Source organism: Sciurus carolinensis, chromosome 7 (genome assembly GCF_902686445.1).
Source record: "Sciurus carolinensis chromosome 7, mSciCar1.2, whole genome shotgun sequence".
NCBI lineage: Eukaryota > Metazoa > Chordata > Mammalia > Rodentia > Sciuridae > Sciurus > Sciurus carolinensis.
Window position 1 is genome coordinate 19,223,910 of NC_062219.1, and position 19,743 is coordinate 19,243,652.

Sequence of the window (19,743 nt, forward strand, 5' to 3'; positions counted from 1 at the left end):
ATATATATTATATATAAGTACATATATATACATAAATAGTAGAAAGATCAGTAGAGTAAGGGAAAGAAATGGGGAGGGAGGAGGAGAGGGAAAGGGCTAGTACTGGGGACTGAATTGGAACAAATTACATTCCATGCTTTTATAACTATGTCAAAATGAATCCTATTGTCATGTATAACTAAAAAGAACCAATTAAAAATACTATTGTAGGGCTGGGGAGATAGCTCAGCTGGTAGAGTGCTTGCCTTGCAAGCACAAGGCCCTGAGTTTGATCCCCAGTACCGAAAAAAAAAAAAAAAAAAAAAAAGGAAAAAATACTATTGTAGTTTTCATCTGAGACTGTCATGAGTTAGAAATCAGCTGCCTGAGAAAGTCAATTCCTTACCATGTGCCTCGGTTAAATCACTAATTGTGTTTTTCTTAATCTGGGAGATGAGGACTTGTTCTCTGCCTTACACAAGTGTGATCCTGGTAGGTGAAAGATGGTTTGCAACCACATTCTTTGTGCCAGCGTCACCATACTTCTTGTTAGGCTTCTAGTCCTAATCAACACTTGGGGTTGGCTGAACCATTATAGTTTTTGCCCAGTGAAGGAGATTTATTGATGTTTGACTGAAAAAACCCAACAAAAAAATGAATAACAACAACAAAAAGAAAAGAGGCACAGTTCTGAGCCACATTAATATTTTAAAACCCATACCAGAGAGGAGAGAAGCCGGAAGTGAAATGATGAAGGGTCAGAGATTCAGGAGGAATAGAATTTGGAGGGAATGCAACCATTTGACAAGTACTAATTGAGCACTGTTCTAGGCACAGAGGATAAAGTCACAGACAAGCGAAAGCCCTCGTGGAATTTGCACACTAATGGAGTGGGAGAGGGGAGAGAAACAAGTGACAAAAATTGCAGGTAGTGGTAAGGGGTGTGAGAAAAATAAAGCAGGGAATGGAGTGATATTATAAGCTGGCCAAATATTGACTCTCAGAGGAGACCTTTGTGCCTGACATCCATGATATGAAGGAATGAAACTAGGAAATTCAGGGATAGAGAGGAGGAACAGCTTTTCCAGGCTGAAAGAAAATCAGCCATAAACCCAGAGATGAGGATGCTCCTGCCATGTTGAGGAACAGCAAAAGGCCAGTATAGCTGAGCATTGTCAGCCCGCCAGAGAGCAGAAATAGTTAGGCTCAAAAAGGTGGGCAAGTGGCCAGATCCTGTGTAGCCCATGGGTCATCATAAGAACAACAGAAAGCCCTGAGAAGAGGAGACAGGGTCTCACCGAGTTGCTTAGAGCATCACCAAGTTGCTGAGGAATATTACTGAGCTCGCTGTCCTCCTGCCTCAGCCTCCTGAGTCGCTGAGATTACAGTGCTGGAAATTGAACTTAAGACCTTGAGCATGCCAGGGACTTACAGCTAAGAGTTTACCTTGGATCTCAGAGAATACTTTGGACTTGGATTTTTGAGCAATGATGGAAATGTTAACACTCCTGTGACTCTTGGAAGTGGACTAAATGCATTTTGCATTGTGAGGACACAAGCCTTTGGAGGTCATTGGAGGAATGTAATAGTTTTTATCTATCATGTTTCCCAAATTCTCATGTTGAAAGGCTTGGTTGCCAGTCCATGGTACTATTAGGAGATGATAGAAATTTTAGGAGGTGAAACCTAGTGGAAGAAAGTGAGATCTCTGGGTGCACGTCCTTGAAGGGGATATGGGACCCTGTTCCCTACCTTTCTCTTTGTTTCTTGGCCACTATGATGTGAGAAGCTTTGCTCTACCATCACATTCTGCTTTGCCATAGAAGACAAGTGTCCACGAACTAAAACCTCTGAAATGTGAGTCAAAATAAATCTTTCCTTTTTACAAGTTAAAAAAAAAAAAAAAACCCATACCATTTGAGACAAAATTTCTTCTAAGGACAATATATATATATTTTCACTGTTGAATTTTTCAAAAATAGTCCACTTGATTCATTTATGATCGATCTTGTTTTATCACTAATTTGAAATGCAGGCGATTCAGAATGAGACATAGATTTTGATTATAATCTGTACATTAGCAACTTTACTGAAATTAGAACATTTTAAGCTATAACAATTTCAAATGCTAACTTTCTAAGAATTTTTTTATTATGATCTGCATTTTTTAGCAGTTTTGCTGAATTAGAGCATTTTAAGCTCTAATAATTTCCAATACTAACTTTAATACCAACATATTAATATTAGGAACCATTTCTAAGAGAAATTTCTATTTTCAATTACCCTGATATTTTATCGACAGGCAAAGTCCTAGATCATTAAGCATATTTCTTCTCTACAGAAAAAGGGAGGTTCTGGGCATCTCCTGGTTACTTCTTCTTTCCTTTCTTCTTTGTCTTTGCATCAGGAGCCGGGGCCTTCTTCTCTGGCTCCGCCCACATTGCTGCCTCCTGAGCAGCCAACGCTTCCAATCTCAGGCGCTCAGCTTCCAGCAACTTATTTCTGTACTCTTCCCGGATAGTGAAGATCTTCTGTCGGGCTTCATCTAAGGAGTCCTGTTCCAAAACAAGACCTCAAACAAATCAGTCCCACTGATAAAGGTTTATTGCCAAAGTGGGGGAGGGTAATACCTTTATTCTTTCTTATGCCAACAGAATGATGAGGCAAATTATTGAAGATGAAAATTGTCGTTTCAAATGTTTTTCAATAAATAAAACACGAGACAGCAATATGAGATTTTAACACAAAATGATAAATAAAAGCATTGGTAGGAGAACTATAAAGAGAAAGATAAAGAAGTATATAGAGATTTTAGTAAAAGAACTATTTGCTTTACATGAGTTCTGGTAACATCTATATAAAAGTAGCCTGTCATCTCTTATACAGTAACTGTGCCCAGTAAATAGCTAATTCCCCACAGTTCTTAGATAAAATATGTCTGAGCTGTACTAAAAGAACTTCCAAATAATACCACGGTTGGTTTCCTTTGCTATCGTTAGCTTGACTTTTACTCACATCACTCTACAAAGCTGTATTTCTCAAGTACACTAATTGCCAATAGGCAGCTAAATCCAAGAGTGCTTTTTGTTCCTGTTCTTACTTAACCACCCTCTCTTCTCCCAGGTGAACTGATTTCCCTTGACTTTCAGGACATCACACTTCACCTTTCCTGTGTCTCACGAGCTGCTTTTCAATCACCTTTGCTGATTTCTCCTTTATCTCTTAGTGGGGAAATGGTCATGCTGTGAGTTACTATTTCAAAACTGATGTAATAAAAGAATAAGGACTAACAAACTGATAGTAGCCTCGAGAACCTTCTAGAAATGCCTGCTCTTTTCTTTATCCTGAATTATTCAAGAAATTTTCCACATTTCTGCTACTTATATAATTTTGTTGAGATATTGGGACAAGTTGGATGTCAGAACAGATTTCCCAAAGCATTTGATGAAAGTACTGCCTCTACCATCATAAAATTAGATTCCTTAAGCCACATGCCCCAGCCTCAACATATGATATATAGAGAGAGCCAGAACAAGAGCGAATTGGGAGCCAGGAGAGAGAAAGACATATTAAGGGTTTTATGTAAAGTAGGTTTAATATATACACATCAGTATTCTTTTGAGAATTGGCATGTTTTCTCCTGTTTGATAAGGAGATATTACTATTGTGTTTTTCTCAAAATGGATCCAGTCAAAACTAGGGTTTTTATTTTGCACCTCACACTTAAATGAATGGGGTCTGAATTCAAAGCTGTCCCAGTTAATATGCAAATTTTGAGAGTGCTAATTTTGAAAGGGTAGCTAAGTGAAGGTTCATTTAATGAAGTGGTAATAGATGAGACCAATCATAAGGTAAAAGTGTAAACTCTTTTGACTCTTTGGGGCAAGGTCATTCTAGGGAAAGGTAGGTAAGTCCAAAGGCCCAGAGGTGCTAGTCGGAAGCTGAATTCAGTATGGGAAGAGCAGAAGGGTGGGCAGCAAAATGGGGAAAAAAATAAGAGGGAGGTGGGTACATGGTTGTGTGGAGCTCTAGGGGTCATAGCCAAGCCTGTCTTTTTCCTACCTCCATTTAAAAAATACCTTATGGAAACTATGGGGTCCATTCATAAAATATCTCCAATTCTCTTCCAGGTCCTTGGTAGTAAGGATCTCTTATTTTTTTGGGTGCTAGGAATCAAACCCAGGGCCTTGTGCTTACAAGGCAAGCACTCTACTGACTGAGCTATCTCCCCAGCTCTAGTAATGATCTCTTTATTAACTTTTTAGGGCTGCTGTAACAAAGTATCACAAACTGAGTATCTCCAACAGCAGAAACTTATCATCTCACAGTTCTTGATGCTAGAAATTTCAAAATCAAGGTAACATCGGGGTTCTTTGGACTCGGGGATTTTAATTAACAAAATGTGAATGGAAAGAATGTGTCATTGCTGGATAGAAATAGTAGCAACTGATGTGTACTTCTGTTGTTTTCAGCCAGGATTGGTAAACTAAAGCCTGGGGAACAAACAGAATAAATCTGAAGTTGCTTTTATTTAGATGTGATCCCATTCATTTGAGTATTACCTTTGATTTTGTGTTAATAATGGCATTTTTGAGTAGGCATAACACAGGGCCTGAAGAAAGACCACATGGCTAGCCATGACAAAAATGTCGACTCTCTGGAACTTTACAGGGAACAAATTTGCCTAATCCTATGTTAAAACACTGAAATGTTGGGGTTTTTGTTACCACAGATAACATAGATTATCCTGATACAATTTTTTTGACAATTGTATCAAGATACAATGTGATCACAGATCACATCCTAGAGGGGCAAAGATGAAGTAGGGGCATCAGTACCAGGACCACAGCAAACTCTGAATGGAAAATAATGATGCTTTGGACTGGGAGATAGAGATAGAGACAGTGAGAAGGGGTCAGACTTCAGGGGTCAGACTTCCTTCTATTCAGACCTTGTATGATTCTGATTGCTTTTTTTTTTTTTTTAATCAAAACTTTTTACTAAAACAAACACTAAAGCTTAAGTCATCAATACCTGGAAGCTGTGTTTTTTTTTTTAAAGAAAATAGGATAACAGTCCATAAAGCAGATAGGAAAATGAGTCTCCATATTTTTGAGTGAATTTTAAACTTAACCAAAACATTAACTAGAATAATTAGCCACCTTTGTATTTTCAGATTTGAATTGAATCGACTTGCAGTACTTTCACCATTTGAACTAGAACATTCAAATAAAAATAGCATAAGACAACAATTTTCAAAAAAGCTTCTCAAGTACTTGGGAAGCAATATAGCGCTGGTAGCCAGCGGGCAGAGCTGGGGATGGAGCATAGGTTCTCTGGACCAGGACACCCTTCCACAGAACTGCTTTCTTTCATCAAAAATTAAATTCTTATAGTCACACACTTTCCACAGAGTGATAGGGAATATTCATCGAGTACAGATTCTGGGATGCCAGTTGCCAAACAGAACATCTTTGGCAGCATGATAATTTTTATTCCCTTAGTTACAGTGCCAGGTAGAGACATAAAATTATAGTTCACTGCATCCAATAGCATCTTGGATCTTTTCTCTGTTTTGCTTCCCACGTGCAGCCCTCTTGGGTCATTGGTTGACATGTTGTTGTTGTTATTATTATTATTTTGTACCAGGAGTTGAACCCAGGGGTGCTTAACCACTGAACCACACCCCCAGTCCTTTTAATTTTTCATTTTGAGACAGGGTCTTGCTGAGTTGCTGAGGCTGACTTTGAACTTGTGATCCTCCTGCCTCAGCCTCAAGAGCTTGGGATTACAGGAGGGTCGGCTGGGATCCAGGTGTGCACTTTTAAACTCACCCGCATTTCTCCATACATGTCCAGGACTTCATCTTTTAACTTGGTCCGCTCTTCTTGATCTACATCTCTAATGCTGAGGACTCTGGTCCTGTATTGCCGAAACTGATGAATTTCTTCTGCCTTTTGCATTGCTTGCAGCTGATTCAGCTCATCTGTTTGCAGCAGAGCCTCATCATTTGTTTTCCTTGATGTAAAATCAACAAAACAAATACATAAATCATTTGGGCACTCTGGAAGAAACTTCACTTTATAACTCAAAAATAAGTTAAAATTGTGTCAAGAGGGTGGTGGTCTGAATCAAATCAAACATTAGGGATAGAAAGAATAAACTATTAATTTTTAAATGGACCATGCTCCATATACTGAATCACTGATATTTCAGGAAAATATTTTGGAAAATAATAATAAGTTTGGGTACATCATTTGATGCATGATTGTGGAACTGTTTAAAATGATGTGACTTTTTTGGTAGGTTTTCTCTTTGAGTTTATGCAGTTAAATAATTTTAGTATTTCCAAACTTACAAATACGCATGAGTTACTGTCTCTCTATTAATCTGATTGTCTGGTTCTTAAGAAAAGTGAATCTATAATTAAATCACGACAGCAGGTTTGATGGGAATTCTCTGTAGCTCAATTTGCCTTAATCTGACTTCAAATTAAATTTTTACAAAAATGCATTTATGCATTTATTATTAAGTTAGTAAAATGTTTGCCAACATTGATATTAAAAATCATATAGTTTTAGAAATTTAGACACACTGAAGACATATTAAACATTTAATTTAAAAATTTCAGTTGCTTAGCAACTGTTCATTGGCAATATATCTAAAATTTTGTAAAAAAGTTGTCTGCATTAAAAATGTTTATTAAAACTTACCGTACATATTGATTTAAGTCCACAAATTCTAGTGCTTTTCGAATGAATTCTGTAGGTATTTCCAAAATTGTTGGGGATCGTGACCGAGGCCCTGCTTAAAAAGGAAGACCTAGGTTGGTTGGTTGGTTTTTGTACAAGGGATTGAACCCAGGGGTGCTTAACCACTGAACCACATCCCCAACCCTTTTTATTTCTATTTATTTATTTTTTTATTTTGAGGCAGAATCTGACTACCTCTCTTGGGGTCTCACTACATTGTTGAGGCTGGCCTCCTCCTTGTGATCCTCCTGCCTCAGCTGCTGGGATTATAAGCGTGTGCTCCCACACCTGGCAAAACCTAGATTTTCAATAACTCACCAACAACTAAATTATCGCTATATCTCATATTAATTGAAAATAATATAGTCTGTTAAAAAATAGTCATCGATTTGACTTGATATATTTATTATGATTTTATCAGAAATATACCTACTGATATTTTATATTTATCCCCAGCTGGTTAAATAAAGGAGATAAGAAGATTAATGTACTCTATTAGAAGAGTAACAAATGTTTTCTAACTGCAGTTAAATGAAAGAAGAGACAATAAGCCTTACTTTCAGTTACAGAACAATCCAAACTTTAAAGAGCTTGAGCAATGTGTGAAAGCTGTATCAAGCACTAATGGAGTTGGGATGTGAATATGTTTAAGACAGTGTCCTACATTCTAGAAACTTACCGTAAGTAATACATAAAAGATCAACACTGAAAAATTAATCAGAGCTTTTTGCTACATTGACCCATAGATTTGAGGATTTAGACTCTGTAGGTACTAGTCTTCTGGTCTTTCCTGACCATTAAATCTTTTAAAAAAATTTATTAAGACAAAATTTGCATACGATAACATTAACCCATTTAAACGGTTAAATAATTCAATACATTTTTGAGTACTAAGTTGTATGACCATCACCAAAATGGAGTTTTAAAACATTTCTGTTATTCTAACAAGAACTCTTATGCCCCTTTACAGTCAAGCCAGGCAACCATTTTTAACTTTGTCTCTATATTGGTAACCTATATTGGACTTTTATCTCCCAAAGTTCCTAGTTTATATTAGGATTCATTTTTTGTTTTGTACATTGTACAGATTTGGATAATTGTAAGGTGACATCTATATTCACCATCACGGTCTTACACAAAGCAGGTTCTCTGCCTGCAAAACCCTCCATGCTTCTCCTGTTCTATCCTCTCACTCCTATAACCCTGACATGCTTCTATTTTGCCTTCTTCCATTGTTTTGCCTTTTGCAGAATACCATATAGTTACAATTGTTCAGTATTTAGTCTTTTCAGATTGGCTTCTTTTACTTATTAATACATCACTAAGTTTCCTCCATCTCTTTTCTAGCTTGACAGATCACTTTTTTTTGTGGTTGAATAAGACTGTGTTTTCTAGATGTATCACCGTTTGTCAGTCTCCCTATGGAGAGCATCTTGGTTGTCTCCCAATTGTGGCTCTTATCAATAAAGTTGCAGTAAACAACCACGTGCAGGTTTTTTTTTTTGTGAACATGTTTTCAGCTCCTTTGCGTGGATAACAAGGAATGCAATGTATGCTGTATGGTATGGTAAAAATGTTTAGTTTTGTAAGAAACCACCACAAAACTGTCTTCCAAAGTGGTTTCGCCATTTTTTATTCCACCAGCAATAAATGAGAGTTCCTGTTGCTCCTCATCCTCACTAGTACTTGATATTATTAAAGTTCTAGATTTTGGCTATTCTAGTAGATATGTATAGGTATTTCCTTATTGTTTTAACCTTCATTTCCATGATGACTTGTGATGTAGAGCATCTTTTCATCTGTTTATTTGCTATTGGTTTATCTTCTTTAGGGAGGTGTCTCATCTCTTAAGGTCTTTGGCTCATTTTGAAGTCATGTTGTTTGTTTTGTTACTGTTCATTTTTAATGATTCTATATATATTTTATAAAGTAGTCTTTTATCAGACATATTTTTACAAATGTTTTCTCTAAGTCTGTGGCTTATTTTTAAATTCTCTTGACAGGGTCTATAGTAGAGCAGAAATTTTTAATTTTAAGAGGTCTAGCTTATCATTTTTTTCCCCATGAATTGTACCTCTATTATCATATCTAGAAAGTCATCACCAAACACCAGGTCATCTAGATTTTCTTCTGTGTTATCTCCTAGGAGTTTTATGGTTTTACATTTTACATTTAGATCTGTGATCCATGTTGTGTTAATTTTTGTGAAGGATGGTAAGATCTTTTTCTAGACTCATTCTTTTGCAAATGGATATTGAGTTCTTCCAGCATCATTTATTGAAAAGACTATTTTTTCACCATTGCCTTTGTTCCATTGTCAAAGATCAGTGGACTATCATCGTAATTCACTTTCTGCTGCTATAACAGAATACGAGCAACTGGGTAATTAAAAAAAATTTTTTTTTAGTTCATTTGGCTCACAGTTCTAGAGTCTGGGAAGCCCAAAAGCAAGGCTCCAGCTTCTGGCTAGGACTTTTGTGCTGCATCATAATAACATGGTGGAAGGGCAAGGAAGTACCTGTGAGACAGAGGAGATTGGGTCAAACTCATACTTTTTCACCAAGAACTGACTCACATAATGACTGGTCCATTTCCACAAAAATGGCGTTAATCCATTGATAAGGGTGGCACTCTCTTGTCCTAATTACTTATCAAAGGTCCACCTTTTCATATTGTTACAGTGGTAATCAAATTTCAACAAGAGTTTTAGAGAGAACCTTCCCGCCACAGTAGATACATTTACTTGGCCTTTCTATTCTGTTACATACAATTATTTCTCTACTCCTTTACCAGTATAATACAGTAAAACTGTGGTTTCACAGTAAAACTTGAGGTTGAGAAGTGTCAGTCCTCCAATTTTCTTCTTCTTCAATACAGCAATCACCTTTCTGGGTCTTTTGCCTATTCAAGTAAATATCAGAATCAACTTGTTGATATCCACAAAATAACTTGCTGGGATTTTGATTGGGATTACATTGAATTTATAGATCAATTCAGGCAGAAGTAACATCTTGATAATACTGAGTCAACCTATCAATAAATAGAGAATATCGCTCCATTTATTTAACTCTTCTTTGATTTCTTTCATCAGAGTTTTGCAGTTTTATTCATACATATATTTGTATATATTGTTAGTTTATTACTGTTGAGGGTACTGATATAAATGGCATTGTGTTTTTAATTTCAAGACTCTACCTATTCGTTGCTGATATGTAGGCAAGTTACTGATATTTATGTATTAGCAAAGCATATTGACATTTTGCTATTATACTTATTAGTTCCCTGAGGTTTGTTGTTGTTGCTGCTGTTGTTTGTTTTTGTCAACTCTTACAGATTTTCCTACACAATTATATCATTTGTGGGCAAAGAGGCATTTATTTCTTCTGGACAACATATTTTTATTTCCTTTTTTATTGGACTGGCTAGGGGTACCATGTAATATTTTGATACATGTATACATTGTGTAGTGTTCAAATAAGGCAAAACATATTTATTTCCTTAAATATTTATAATTCTTATGACAAAGCTTTGAATATAGCTTCTTCTACCTTTTTGAATATTACAGTTCATTATTGTTATCTCTGTTCAGTATAGTGTGCTATACATACAGAACTCCTATCTATAACTTGGTACTCATTGATCAACCTTTACCCATTCTTCCTGCCCCCATACTCATTAGCCTCTGTCAAGTACCATTCTACTCTCAACTTCCACGAGATCGGCTTTTTTATATTTCTTACATGAGTGAGATCATGCAGTATTTGTATTTCTATTCTTGGCTTTTTTACTTAACAATTTCAAATTCTATCCATGTTGTCACAAATGACAGCATTTCATTCATTTTTATGGTTGAATAGCATTCTGTACCAGATTTTCTTTATCCATTCACCGGTGGTTAGACATTTAAGTTATTTCCATTTCTTGGGTATTATGAAGAATGTTGTAATAAGTATGGAGTGGATATGTCTCTCTGACATCCCAATTTTATTTCCTTTGACTATGTATCCATTAGTAGGATTGCTGAATCACATGGTGGTTCTATCTATTTCTGAGGACCTCCATAATGTTTTTCAGGATGGCTATGTTAGTTTACATTTCTACTAACAGTGTATAGGTGTTCCCTTTTCTCCAAATTCTCACAAACTCTTCTTACCTTTTTTTTTTTTTGTTTTGAAAAGAACAATCCTACTGAAGCAAGGTGATATTTCAATGCAGTTTAATTTGCATTTTCCAGATCATTAGTAATGTTGAGCATTTTTTCACATACTTGTTGACCATTTGTATGTCATCTTTTGAGAAATGTCCGTTTAGTTCTACTTCTCATTTTCTGGTTGGGTTATTTGATATTTGTTTGTTATTGTTTTGTTTTTATTTGCTATTGAGATTTTAAGTCCCTTATATGTTCTGGCTATTAATTCCTTTTCAGATTTTTGGTTTACAATTTTTTTTTCTTTTTTAGGTAATCTCTTCACTTTTAGAATCATTTCCTTTGATGGGAAGAAATTTTATGTAACTTTATGTAATTTCATCGATGTAATATATACTTGGTAAAATCACATTTGTGTACTTGTGCCTTTGTTTTTTGTGCTTCTGAAGTCTTCTACAAAATATGCTTACCAACTTCTATATTTTAAAGTAGTTCCCTTAAGATTCATAAGTTTCAGGCTTTACATTTAAGTCTTTAATTTTGAGTTGATTTTCATGACTGGTGAGATATAGGAGTATAATTTGATTATTCTGCATGTGGATACCAAGTTTTCTCAGCACCATTTATTGAAAAGACTATCCTCTATCCAGTATGTGATTTAGCAAGTTTTTTTTGAAATGCAGTTGGCTGTAGATGTGTGGGTTTACTTCAAGTCTCTCTATTATGTTCCATTGGCCTATGTGTCTGCTTTTATGCCAATACCATGCTGTTTTGATTATTATAGCATTGTACTTTATTTTGAAATCAGTGCTAAAATGTTTCCTTTTTTCTTTTTGATTGAGATTGGCTTTTTTTGGTAATTACAACAAATTTTAGGATTATTTTATCTAGTTCTGTGAAGAACATTGTTATTTTTATAGGAATTGCATTGAGTTTATAGATTTCTTTGGGTAGTATGGACATTTTAACATTATTCTAGTCTTCTAGTCCATGAACATGGGATGTCTTTCCATTGGGGGTGGTGTCCTCTTGAATTTATTTCATCAATGTTTAGTACCCCCCATTGTAGGCACCTTTTACTCCTGGTTCAATTTATTCTTAGGTACTTTATTTTATTTTTGTAGCTGTTATAAATGCAATTGATTTCTTGGTTTTTATTTTAGATAATTCACTCTGGGAATTAATTTTTCTATATTGATTTTGTATTCTGCAATTTTGCTTAATTTATTTATTCTCACAGTTTTTTCCTAGTGAAATTTTTCAGATTTTCTATATATAGAATTATTTCATGAGCGAAGGTGACAATTTGACTTCTTTTCCAATTTGGATATCCTGTATTGTTTTTTCTTCATTGCTTGTTTGCTCTCACTAGGACTTTTAATACCATATTGAATAAAAATGGTGAAAACGCCATGTTCTAGATATTAAAGAGGAAGCTGTCAGGTTTGACCCCTACATGTAATGTTAGCTGTTGGCTTATTAATATGACCTTTATTATGTTGAGGCAGTGTTATGGTTTGCATATAATGCCCCCTTAAAATCTTACAGTGTTCAGAGTTGAGGTTCATAGAATGTGATTGGATCATGAGGGCTCTGACACCATCAATTAATTGAAGGCTTCATGTTTAGAATATCCTTTTGGGAGGTAGTGGAAATTGTAGAAGGTGGAACCTAGTTTAAGGAAGTGGGTCCTTGAGGATGAGCCCTTGGGCACAATATCATGTCTCTGTGCCCTTCCTCTTTCTGTGCTTCCCAACTGAAATGAGGTAAGCAGCTATCCTCTGTCACACCTTTTCACCATGGTGTTCTGTCTCACCTCAGGTTCAAGCTATGGAGTTGAACAGGCATGGACTGAAACCTATGAAACCAGGAGCCAAGATAAATATTTCCTCCTTTAAGCTACTTTTCTTGAATATTGTGACACAGAAATGAAAATCTGACTAACACAGGTATGTTCTCTCTGTATCTAATTTATTCTGTGTTTTTTATCATTAAGTACTCTTAAATTTCATAAGTGCCTTTTCTGCATATATTTGAGTTGATTATATGATTTTGTCTCTCTTTCTGTTCATGAGGTATCACATTTAATGAGCTGTTGAACCATTCTTTCATTTCTGGGAATGAATACCACTTGCTTATGGTGAATACTCTTTTTAATGTGCTGTTGGATTAGGTGTGCTAGTATTTTGTTCAGGATTCTTGCATCTATGTTCATTGAGGATATTGGCTTGTAGTTTTCTTTGTGTGTGTGAGTTTGTGTGTGTGTGTTAACATAATTAGTTTTCTCTGTGGATTTGAATTTTTGGGGAGTCATCTGCTGTCAACCCAGATGTCTTCCTTTGGCCTTTATTGTAAATCAGGTCTTTTTCAAACATATCCTGTCAGTGTTTGGAGGAATGTGTGTGTGTGTGTGTTTTGTTTTTTGTTTTTTGGGTTTTTTTTTTTTTTTTTTTTTTTTTTTTGCCTTAAATATTAGATTGTTTTACTGGATAGAATTCCTGATTAGCAATATTTTCCCCCAAGAATGTTGAACATGTCATCACACTACTTTCTGGCCTGCATAAGTCAGCTATTAACTTCATTTTAATTCTTTTGTATAAGGTATAATTTTTCTCTTGCAACCTTAAAGATTTTCTTTTTGTATTCTCTTTGATAGTATGATGAGTTCATGCATGAGTCTCCTTGAGTTTATCTTACTTATATTTTCTTGTACTTCTCAGACATAAATTCTATGTATTATTTTTCTTTAATCAAAATTGTGAGGTTTTTCAGCCATTATTTCAAATTTTTTTGTTATGTTCTCAATATCCTCCCCTTCTGAGAATCTTATTACAAAAAAATGATGTGTTTGATGATGTCCAACAGCTCTTTCAAGCACCAACCATTTTTCTTCATTCTTCTATTTCTTTCCTCCTCATATTAGGTAATCTCTATTGATAGATACACACATTAGTTAATTCTTCATCCTCTTAGCTCAAATTCATGTTGAGATCTTTAATGGAATCTTCATTTCAGTTATTATATTTTTCAACTCCAAAATGACCCTTTTGTTCTTTATTATGATTTTTGTCTCTATGCTGATACTCTATTTTTGGTGACCTCACACTTTTATTTAATTCTTTGTGCAAATTGTCTTTAGTTTTTGTAATGTATTTATAATAACTTCTTTGAAGTTTTTGTTCTTCTCTGCTCCCTTAGAGTTGGTTTCTACTGACTGCTTATTTTCCTCTGTACATAGGCCACACTCATTTCCTTGCCCATCTTATAAATTTTGCTAAAAACTGGACTTTTATACAACACATTGTTGTAACTCTGTATTCTAATCCACCTCCCACCTCACCTCAGGGATTATCGTTGTTGCTTTGCTTTGCTTGTTTTGCTCAATGTTTTGCCTATAGAATTTTGACTCTCTAGCAGTATTGAGCCAGTGGTGTTTTTACTTAGTTTTCCTCAGCTCTTATTTTTATTTTTAAACCTAGCTTCCGAGTGAGCACATTTTTGTAAGAATACTTTCGTGGCCAGCTAATATTTTGTCAAAGGTTTTTATTAAACATCTTGAGACCATAAAACTTTTGCTCATGACTATTATAACTCTCTGCAGGTAGGGGTACACATTCAACATTCTGGCAGTGTGCAAAGCTGCCCCTAACTTCACTGGCCTAGGGGTTCAAAATCAAATAGGTACACGTAGATGTTATGACCCTCTAGGTCCTTCTAGGTGTGCACATGACCCTGAATATATGTGTAGATTTCTAGATGTCCAAGAATATTTGGAGCTTATCAGTGGCCACCATGGTCCTTTGTTTACTCTCCCTGTTGAATTTTCGATGCATCTGTTGCCTACTCTGACAAGTAGCACCGTCTCAGTAAGGTAACACTACCATTCCCAGTTGTTTGCCACCAAGTTCCCCATTACATTAAATGTTGTTTTTGGTCATCAAGCTTTTTTATGACCCCTCAAAGCATTTGTAGCATCTTCATGTCTACTATATTATTACAAATGTTGTGGTGTTGTGAGAGAACCCTATATTAATATGCCAGAGATTCCTTCTGTTCTTGCCAGATGTTGTCCACAAAGATATCTATCTCTTAGTCCCTTAAATCTGTGACTGTATTGTCTTACATGACAAAAGAACTAATGTTCTTTTGCAAATATTACTAAGTTAAGGATCTTGAGAGGAGAAGATTATCCTGTTTGATTCAGGTGAGTTCACTGTAATCAAAAGAACTTGTAAAAGGTAAAGAAGGAAGAGTCAGAGAAGAAAACAAGACAATGAGATGGGGAGGGAGTGAGGAAGGGAGAGAGAGGTTTGAAGATGATTTGTCACTAGCCTTGAAAGGATTCAAGTGGCCCTATAAGCTGAAAAAGATACAGATTCTTACTAACTGCTTCCAAGAGGAATTTAGGCCTGCCAGTACCTTGATCTTAGCATTTCTGCCCTTCAGAAGTCCAAGATCCAAACTTGTGTTGTCTTAGGTTGATGGTTATTACAAAATTGAGTGGAATGCCTTCAGTTTATTTGAAGATTTTTGAAAAATTTAAATCATTTTTTCCCAGTTTATTATGATTTTTTTGGGAGAGGAGGTATATACTCCTTTTCAATCTGAAATTTTGGAGCTTTCCGATACCTCATCTTCCAATTATTTAATATTAAAAATAATTTGTTTAAAATAACTTGTTAAACATCATTAACTTGTTAAATTCATTCACAAACATAAGCTAATGTAAATCTTTTAAAAATACATTTTAAAAATCCAAATTAATTGTTTTTCATTTTTTTCAAAAATACATAAAATCTTGTTAAATAGTTCAGAAAGTAGTTATATAAATCCCAACTCTAATAAAACCTAAATTAAATCATGTTTTTTATCTCATAGCATGAAATAAAGCAATCCTGAATTACATTTTAATATTATGATTCTTCTAGGAGTTGATTACTTTTTTAAAAACATGGTTACTATGGAATCTTTGATATTTAAAATTCATTTGCTGTCTTTGTGAATACATCTACTTATGTTGATTTCTCTGGCATTTCAAACTTGAACCAATTTTTTAAGACATGAACTCTGTCGGCTCTGGCTTGAAATAAAGTTTTCCCTGATCAATTAGATTGTTTTACTGCCCCCAAAATAGTCAAATAATATGCATCCAAAAGAGAAGAAAAGAAGCGAAGCAGATAACTTTAATTTGCAAGCCTGTCTACAGAAATTTGGTGTACCAGACTAGGTTGTGAGTGTATGTGATGGGCCTGGATTTTTATCAGTACTACTTAAAGTATGCGTGTGTGTGTGTGTGTGTGTGTGTGTGTGTGTATCACTTCTATCTTCAAACTGAGTCTCTATGGGATTAATTCTGAAAGGGAGAGTGTACATTTAAAATATTTTGTATAGTAATTAAACATTTCTGGGTCATTTTTGTTACATTTTATAGGTTTGAATTTTCAATGTAATGATGGAGGAAACTTCAACATAGATTGTATGAGAGCCCCTGTTTAAAAGATATGGTGATTATTTTGACAAACTATAAAACTCAGGAAAATTATTTGAAAATATGAATAAAGATAAAAAGGATGTATTTTTGATACATCTAGATATAAAAGGGAAATCAAAATCAAAGACTAGATTTTTTTTTTAGCTTACTGGTGGTCTGTTGTCAGGGAAGAGTGCTTAGGAGTGAAGTTCATTCCTTGGCCTTTGAGGGAAGTTGTGCTACATTTCTTAATATATGAAAATAAACCAGGCTGTTTTTGTTACTGTAGCACTGTAGTATAATTTAAGGTCTGTTTGTTTTTTTTTTTTTCTATAGGGTATTTTGGTGTTGATTTCTAATTTTATCCCATCGTGATCTTCTAATGTATAAGGAATTTTATCTTTTTTAAAAAAGTTTCTAAAAGTTGCTTTGTAGCCTAAAATATGATCCATTTTGGAGGAGTTTCCATGAATCACTGAAAAGAAAGTGTATTTGGCTGTTGTTGTATGAAATAATCTATAGATACTATAGATATCTGTTAAGTCCATTTGATTTATATTTTTTAAGTCCAAAGAGTCTTTGATGAGTTTATATCTGGATGAAAGAGGTGTGTTGATATCACCCAGTATTATTGTATTCTTTAATTTGTATAGTGTCTGTTTTATGCGATTAGGTGCACCAACATTTGGGGCATAAATATTTACTCTCATTTTATATCTTTTTTTTTAATGCTCCCTTTACAAGTATGAAGTGAATTTCTTTGTCTCCTCTGACTAATTTTAGTTTAAAATCTTTTTTTTTTTTTTTTTTTTTTACATAAGTGTATTTTCTCCTGCTTGTTTTCAGGCTCTACTGGAATAGTGTATAAATTTTCATCCTTTCACTTTCAACCTATGGCTGTCTTTGCCTGTCAGGTGTCTTTTGTCAACAACATATAGATGGATCTTGTTTTTTAAATCATTGTCAATCCATGTCTTTTAATTGGAGAGTTGATACCATTTACATGAAATGTTATTACACAGTGATATTAATTCCTGCCATTTTGATTTATTTCTAATGTTTAAGTTAATCTTGTTTCTCATTTGCTTAGCTACTGTTAAAATGAGACATTAACTTTTTAGCCTTGGGGTTTGTTTTTGATTTTTTCTGTGTGAAGTATTTTTTGAAGTATTTTTAAAAAATTTTTTCTGTAGCTCTAGCTTAGTTTCCATAAATTCTTTTAGTTTATGCTTATCTTGGAAGATTTTTACTTCTTATTTTATTCTGAAGGAGAGATTTGGTGGATATAGTGCAGTTTGTTGACAATTATTTTCTTTCCTGACTGGGAACACATCAATTCCAGACCCACTGGATTTTAGTTTGTGTTGAGAAATATAAAGTAATTCTCATTGGCATGCTTCTAAATGTGACCTGAGATATTTATTTTGAGGTTATTAAAATTCTACCTTTATTCTGCATGTTAAGCATTTTTGATTATAATTTGTCATGGAGATGTTCTTTTTTGATCTTGTCTATTTGGAGTTCTGAGTACATCCTGTGTCTGAATGACCATCTCATTTCCAAGATTTGAAAACTTTTTAATTATTTCCCTGAAGCTGTCCATTCCAAAACCTATATCTCACAACCCTTTTCAATTCCAGTGATTCTTAAATTTGGTCTTTACTGTTGTCCCAAAGTTCTTGTTTATTTGGATCATAGTTACTTTTTTCTTTTCTTTAATACTATCTGAATGTTCAAAGTCAGTCACTTTGTCTTCCAGTTCTGAGATTCTGTCCAGTATAGTCTACTCTAGTAGAAAAATATTCAACTAAATATGTTATTTGATTACTTTTGCCTTTCATTTCCAAAATTTCCTCTACTTACATGTCCTCTACTGACTTCCTTAATTCATCCAGTTTTTTTTTTTTCTATGTTCCCTTGGAATTCATTGATCATTTGTTATAATAATTTGAATTCTTTATCTTGTATTTCATCCACTTCATCATCTTTGGAGTTAGTTGCTGGTGAATTATGATCTTTAGGAGGTATCGTGTTACCTTGCTTTTTCATAATTCTTATATTCCTGTGTTGGGTTTTATGCTTATGTTGGGATGAATATCTCTTCCACTCTTATGTATGGGCTTTTGTAGGGCACAGCCTTCTCTTGCCAGTGTCCTAGAGTGATCTAGTTGTAGTATCCACAGACTTCATAGGTGTGGTATCCACAGACTTTGTGCTTGTTATGTCTGCTTTTTTGTTGTGGGAGTAGAAGTCCATGAGTGGGACCTAAGCTCCCTCCCCTCCAGCTGTTCCTACTTAGGGGCTTGTTGGGTTTTTTTTCTATTATATTATTTGTGTTAAAAGTATAGCTGAGGTTTGAGTGTGGCTAATTTTCGTGTTGAGCACTGGGCACTTTCTTTTGACTGGGTTTAGCTCAGCAGCAGAGTTTCTACCCTGTGAACTTGTAGTGTCCCTGAAGATTTACAACACCTTACTGAGAAGCAGTAATCCCATTGCTTGAATCCTGAGTCATGCAGCAATCTGAAAATACATCCTTCCTCTACTCTACTATCTCAATTCCCCACTTTAAAAGCAGAGATAGCAGTATTTGCTTTTTATAAATCACAAAGATAATACATATAAAGTGAGATAATACATATAGTCACTCTACAAATTAAATATTAATATAAAGGGTATTTCAATAAGCATTAGTGCCGCTGTTATGGGTAGTGTTACCTATTAAATAGGCACTTTGTTTTAAAGCATCAGCTCAGATATATCAGAATCTCTTGTTTGTACAGAAAGAGAGATCTTTGAATTTTATAATTTTCCTCTTTACTATGGAAATCACTCAAGGCCATACTTTAGACTGAAACATGTCTCAATTTCAAAATTCTTAGAATGAATTAGCAATCTTGAGAGTTGAACCAACATTGGAGTTTCTGAGAATATTCCCTTACAAAATATTGTTCTTTCTAGCCTGGATTCTGAACAAGTGGAGAAATAAAGCATGAACATTATTGCTGATTAAGGTTTAATTGGAGAAGAAGTTTGAGTGAGAAGCAGTTGGGGCATGTTCACAGAACCCCAGGGTTGGCAGACTCCTCCAGCCCATTGGGTGGTGGTGCTCTCTGATCAGGGAGAAACAACACACTCAGCTCCCATGGGGGCCTAGGCTCCCAATTGATTCCTTCCAAATGTATCAACAAAGAAGACACTTAGCCCCATGGTGACTGAAAGTGTCCAGGAGTTTCTTAGAGATAATCACTCCTCATGGAAACCAGGACTGTGGAAAGTCATTTCCCTGTAACAACTTCCATTAAATATTAGTGAAGAATTATGAATGCATATAGACACAAGTCAAGTCAATGTGACTCATGCACCATTGAAAATTGCTTTCTTTCAGGCTTTTAGAA

General features: G+C 34.9%; 1 protein-coding gene across 4 annotated transcripts in view; it reads right to left on the reverse strand.

The window, feature by feature from the left end:
- Positions 1-2,054: 2,054 nt before the first annotated feature.
- Positions 2,055-19,743, reverse strand: part of Adgb (androglobin) — a 171,154-nt gene continuing 153,465 nt past the window's right edge. For 3 of the 4 annotated variants that reach the window (XM_047558383.1, XM_047558381.1, XM_047558379.1), the window contains 3 exons: positions 6,693-6,786; positions 5,814-5,997; positions 2,055-2,534 (listed from right to left, as the gene is read on the reverse strand). In XM_047558383.1, the coding sequence (XP_047414339.1) occupies positions 2,349-2,534; positions 5,814-5,997; positions 6,693-6,786 (464 nt within the window). In that variant the 3' untranslated portion in view covers positions 2,055-2,348. The remainder of the gene's footprint in view (positions 2,535-5,813; positions 5,998-6,692; positions 6,787-19,743) is intronic. The other variant, XM_047558380.1, reaches the window with a different exon arrangement.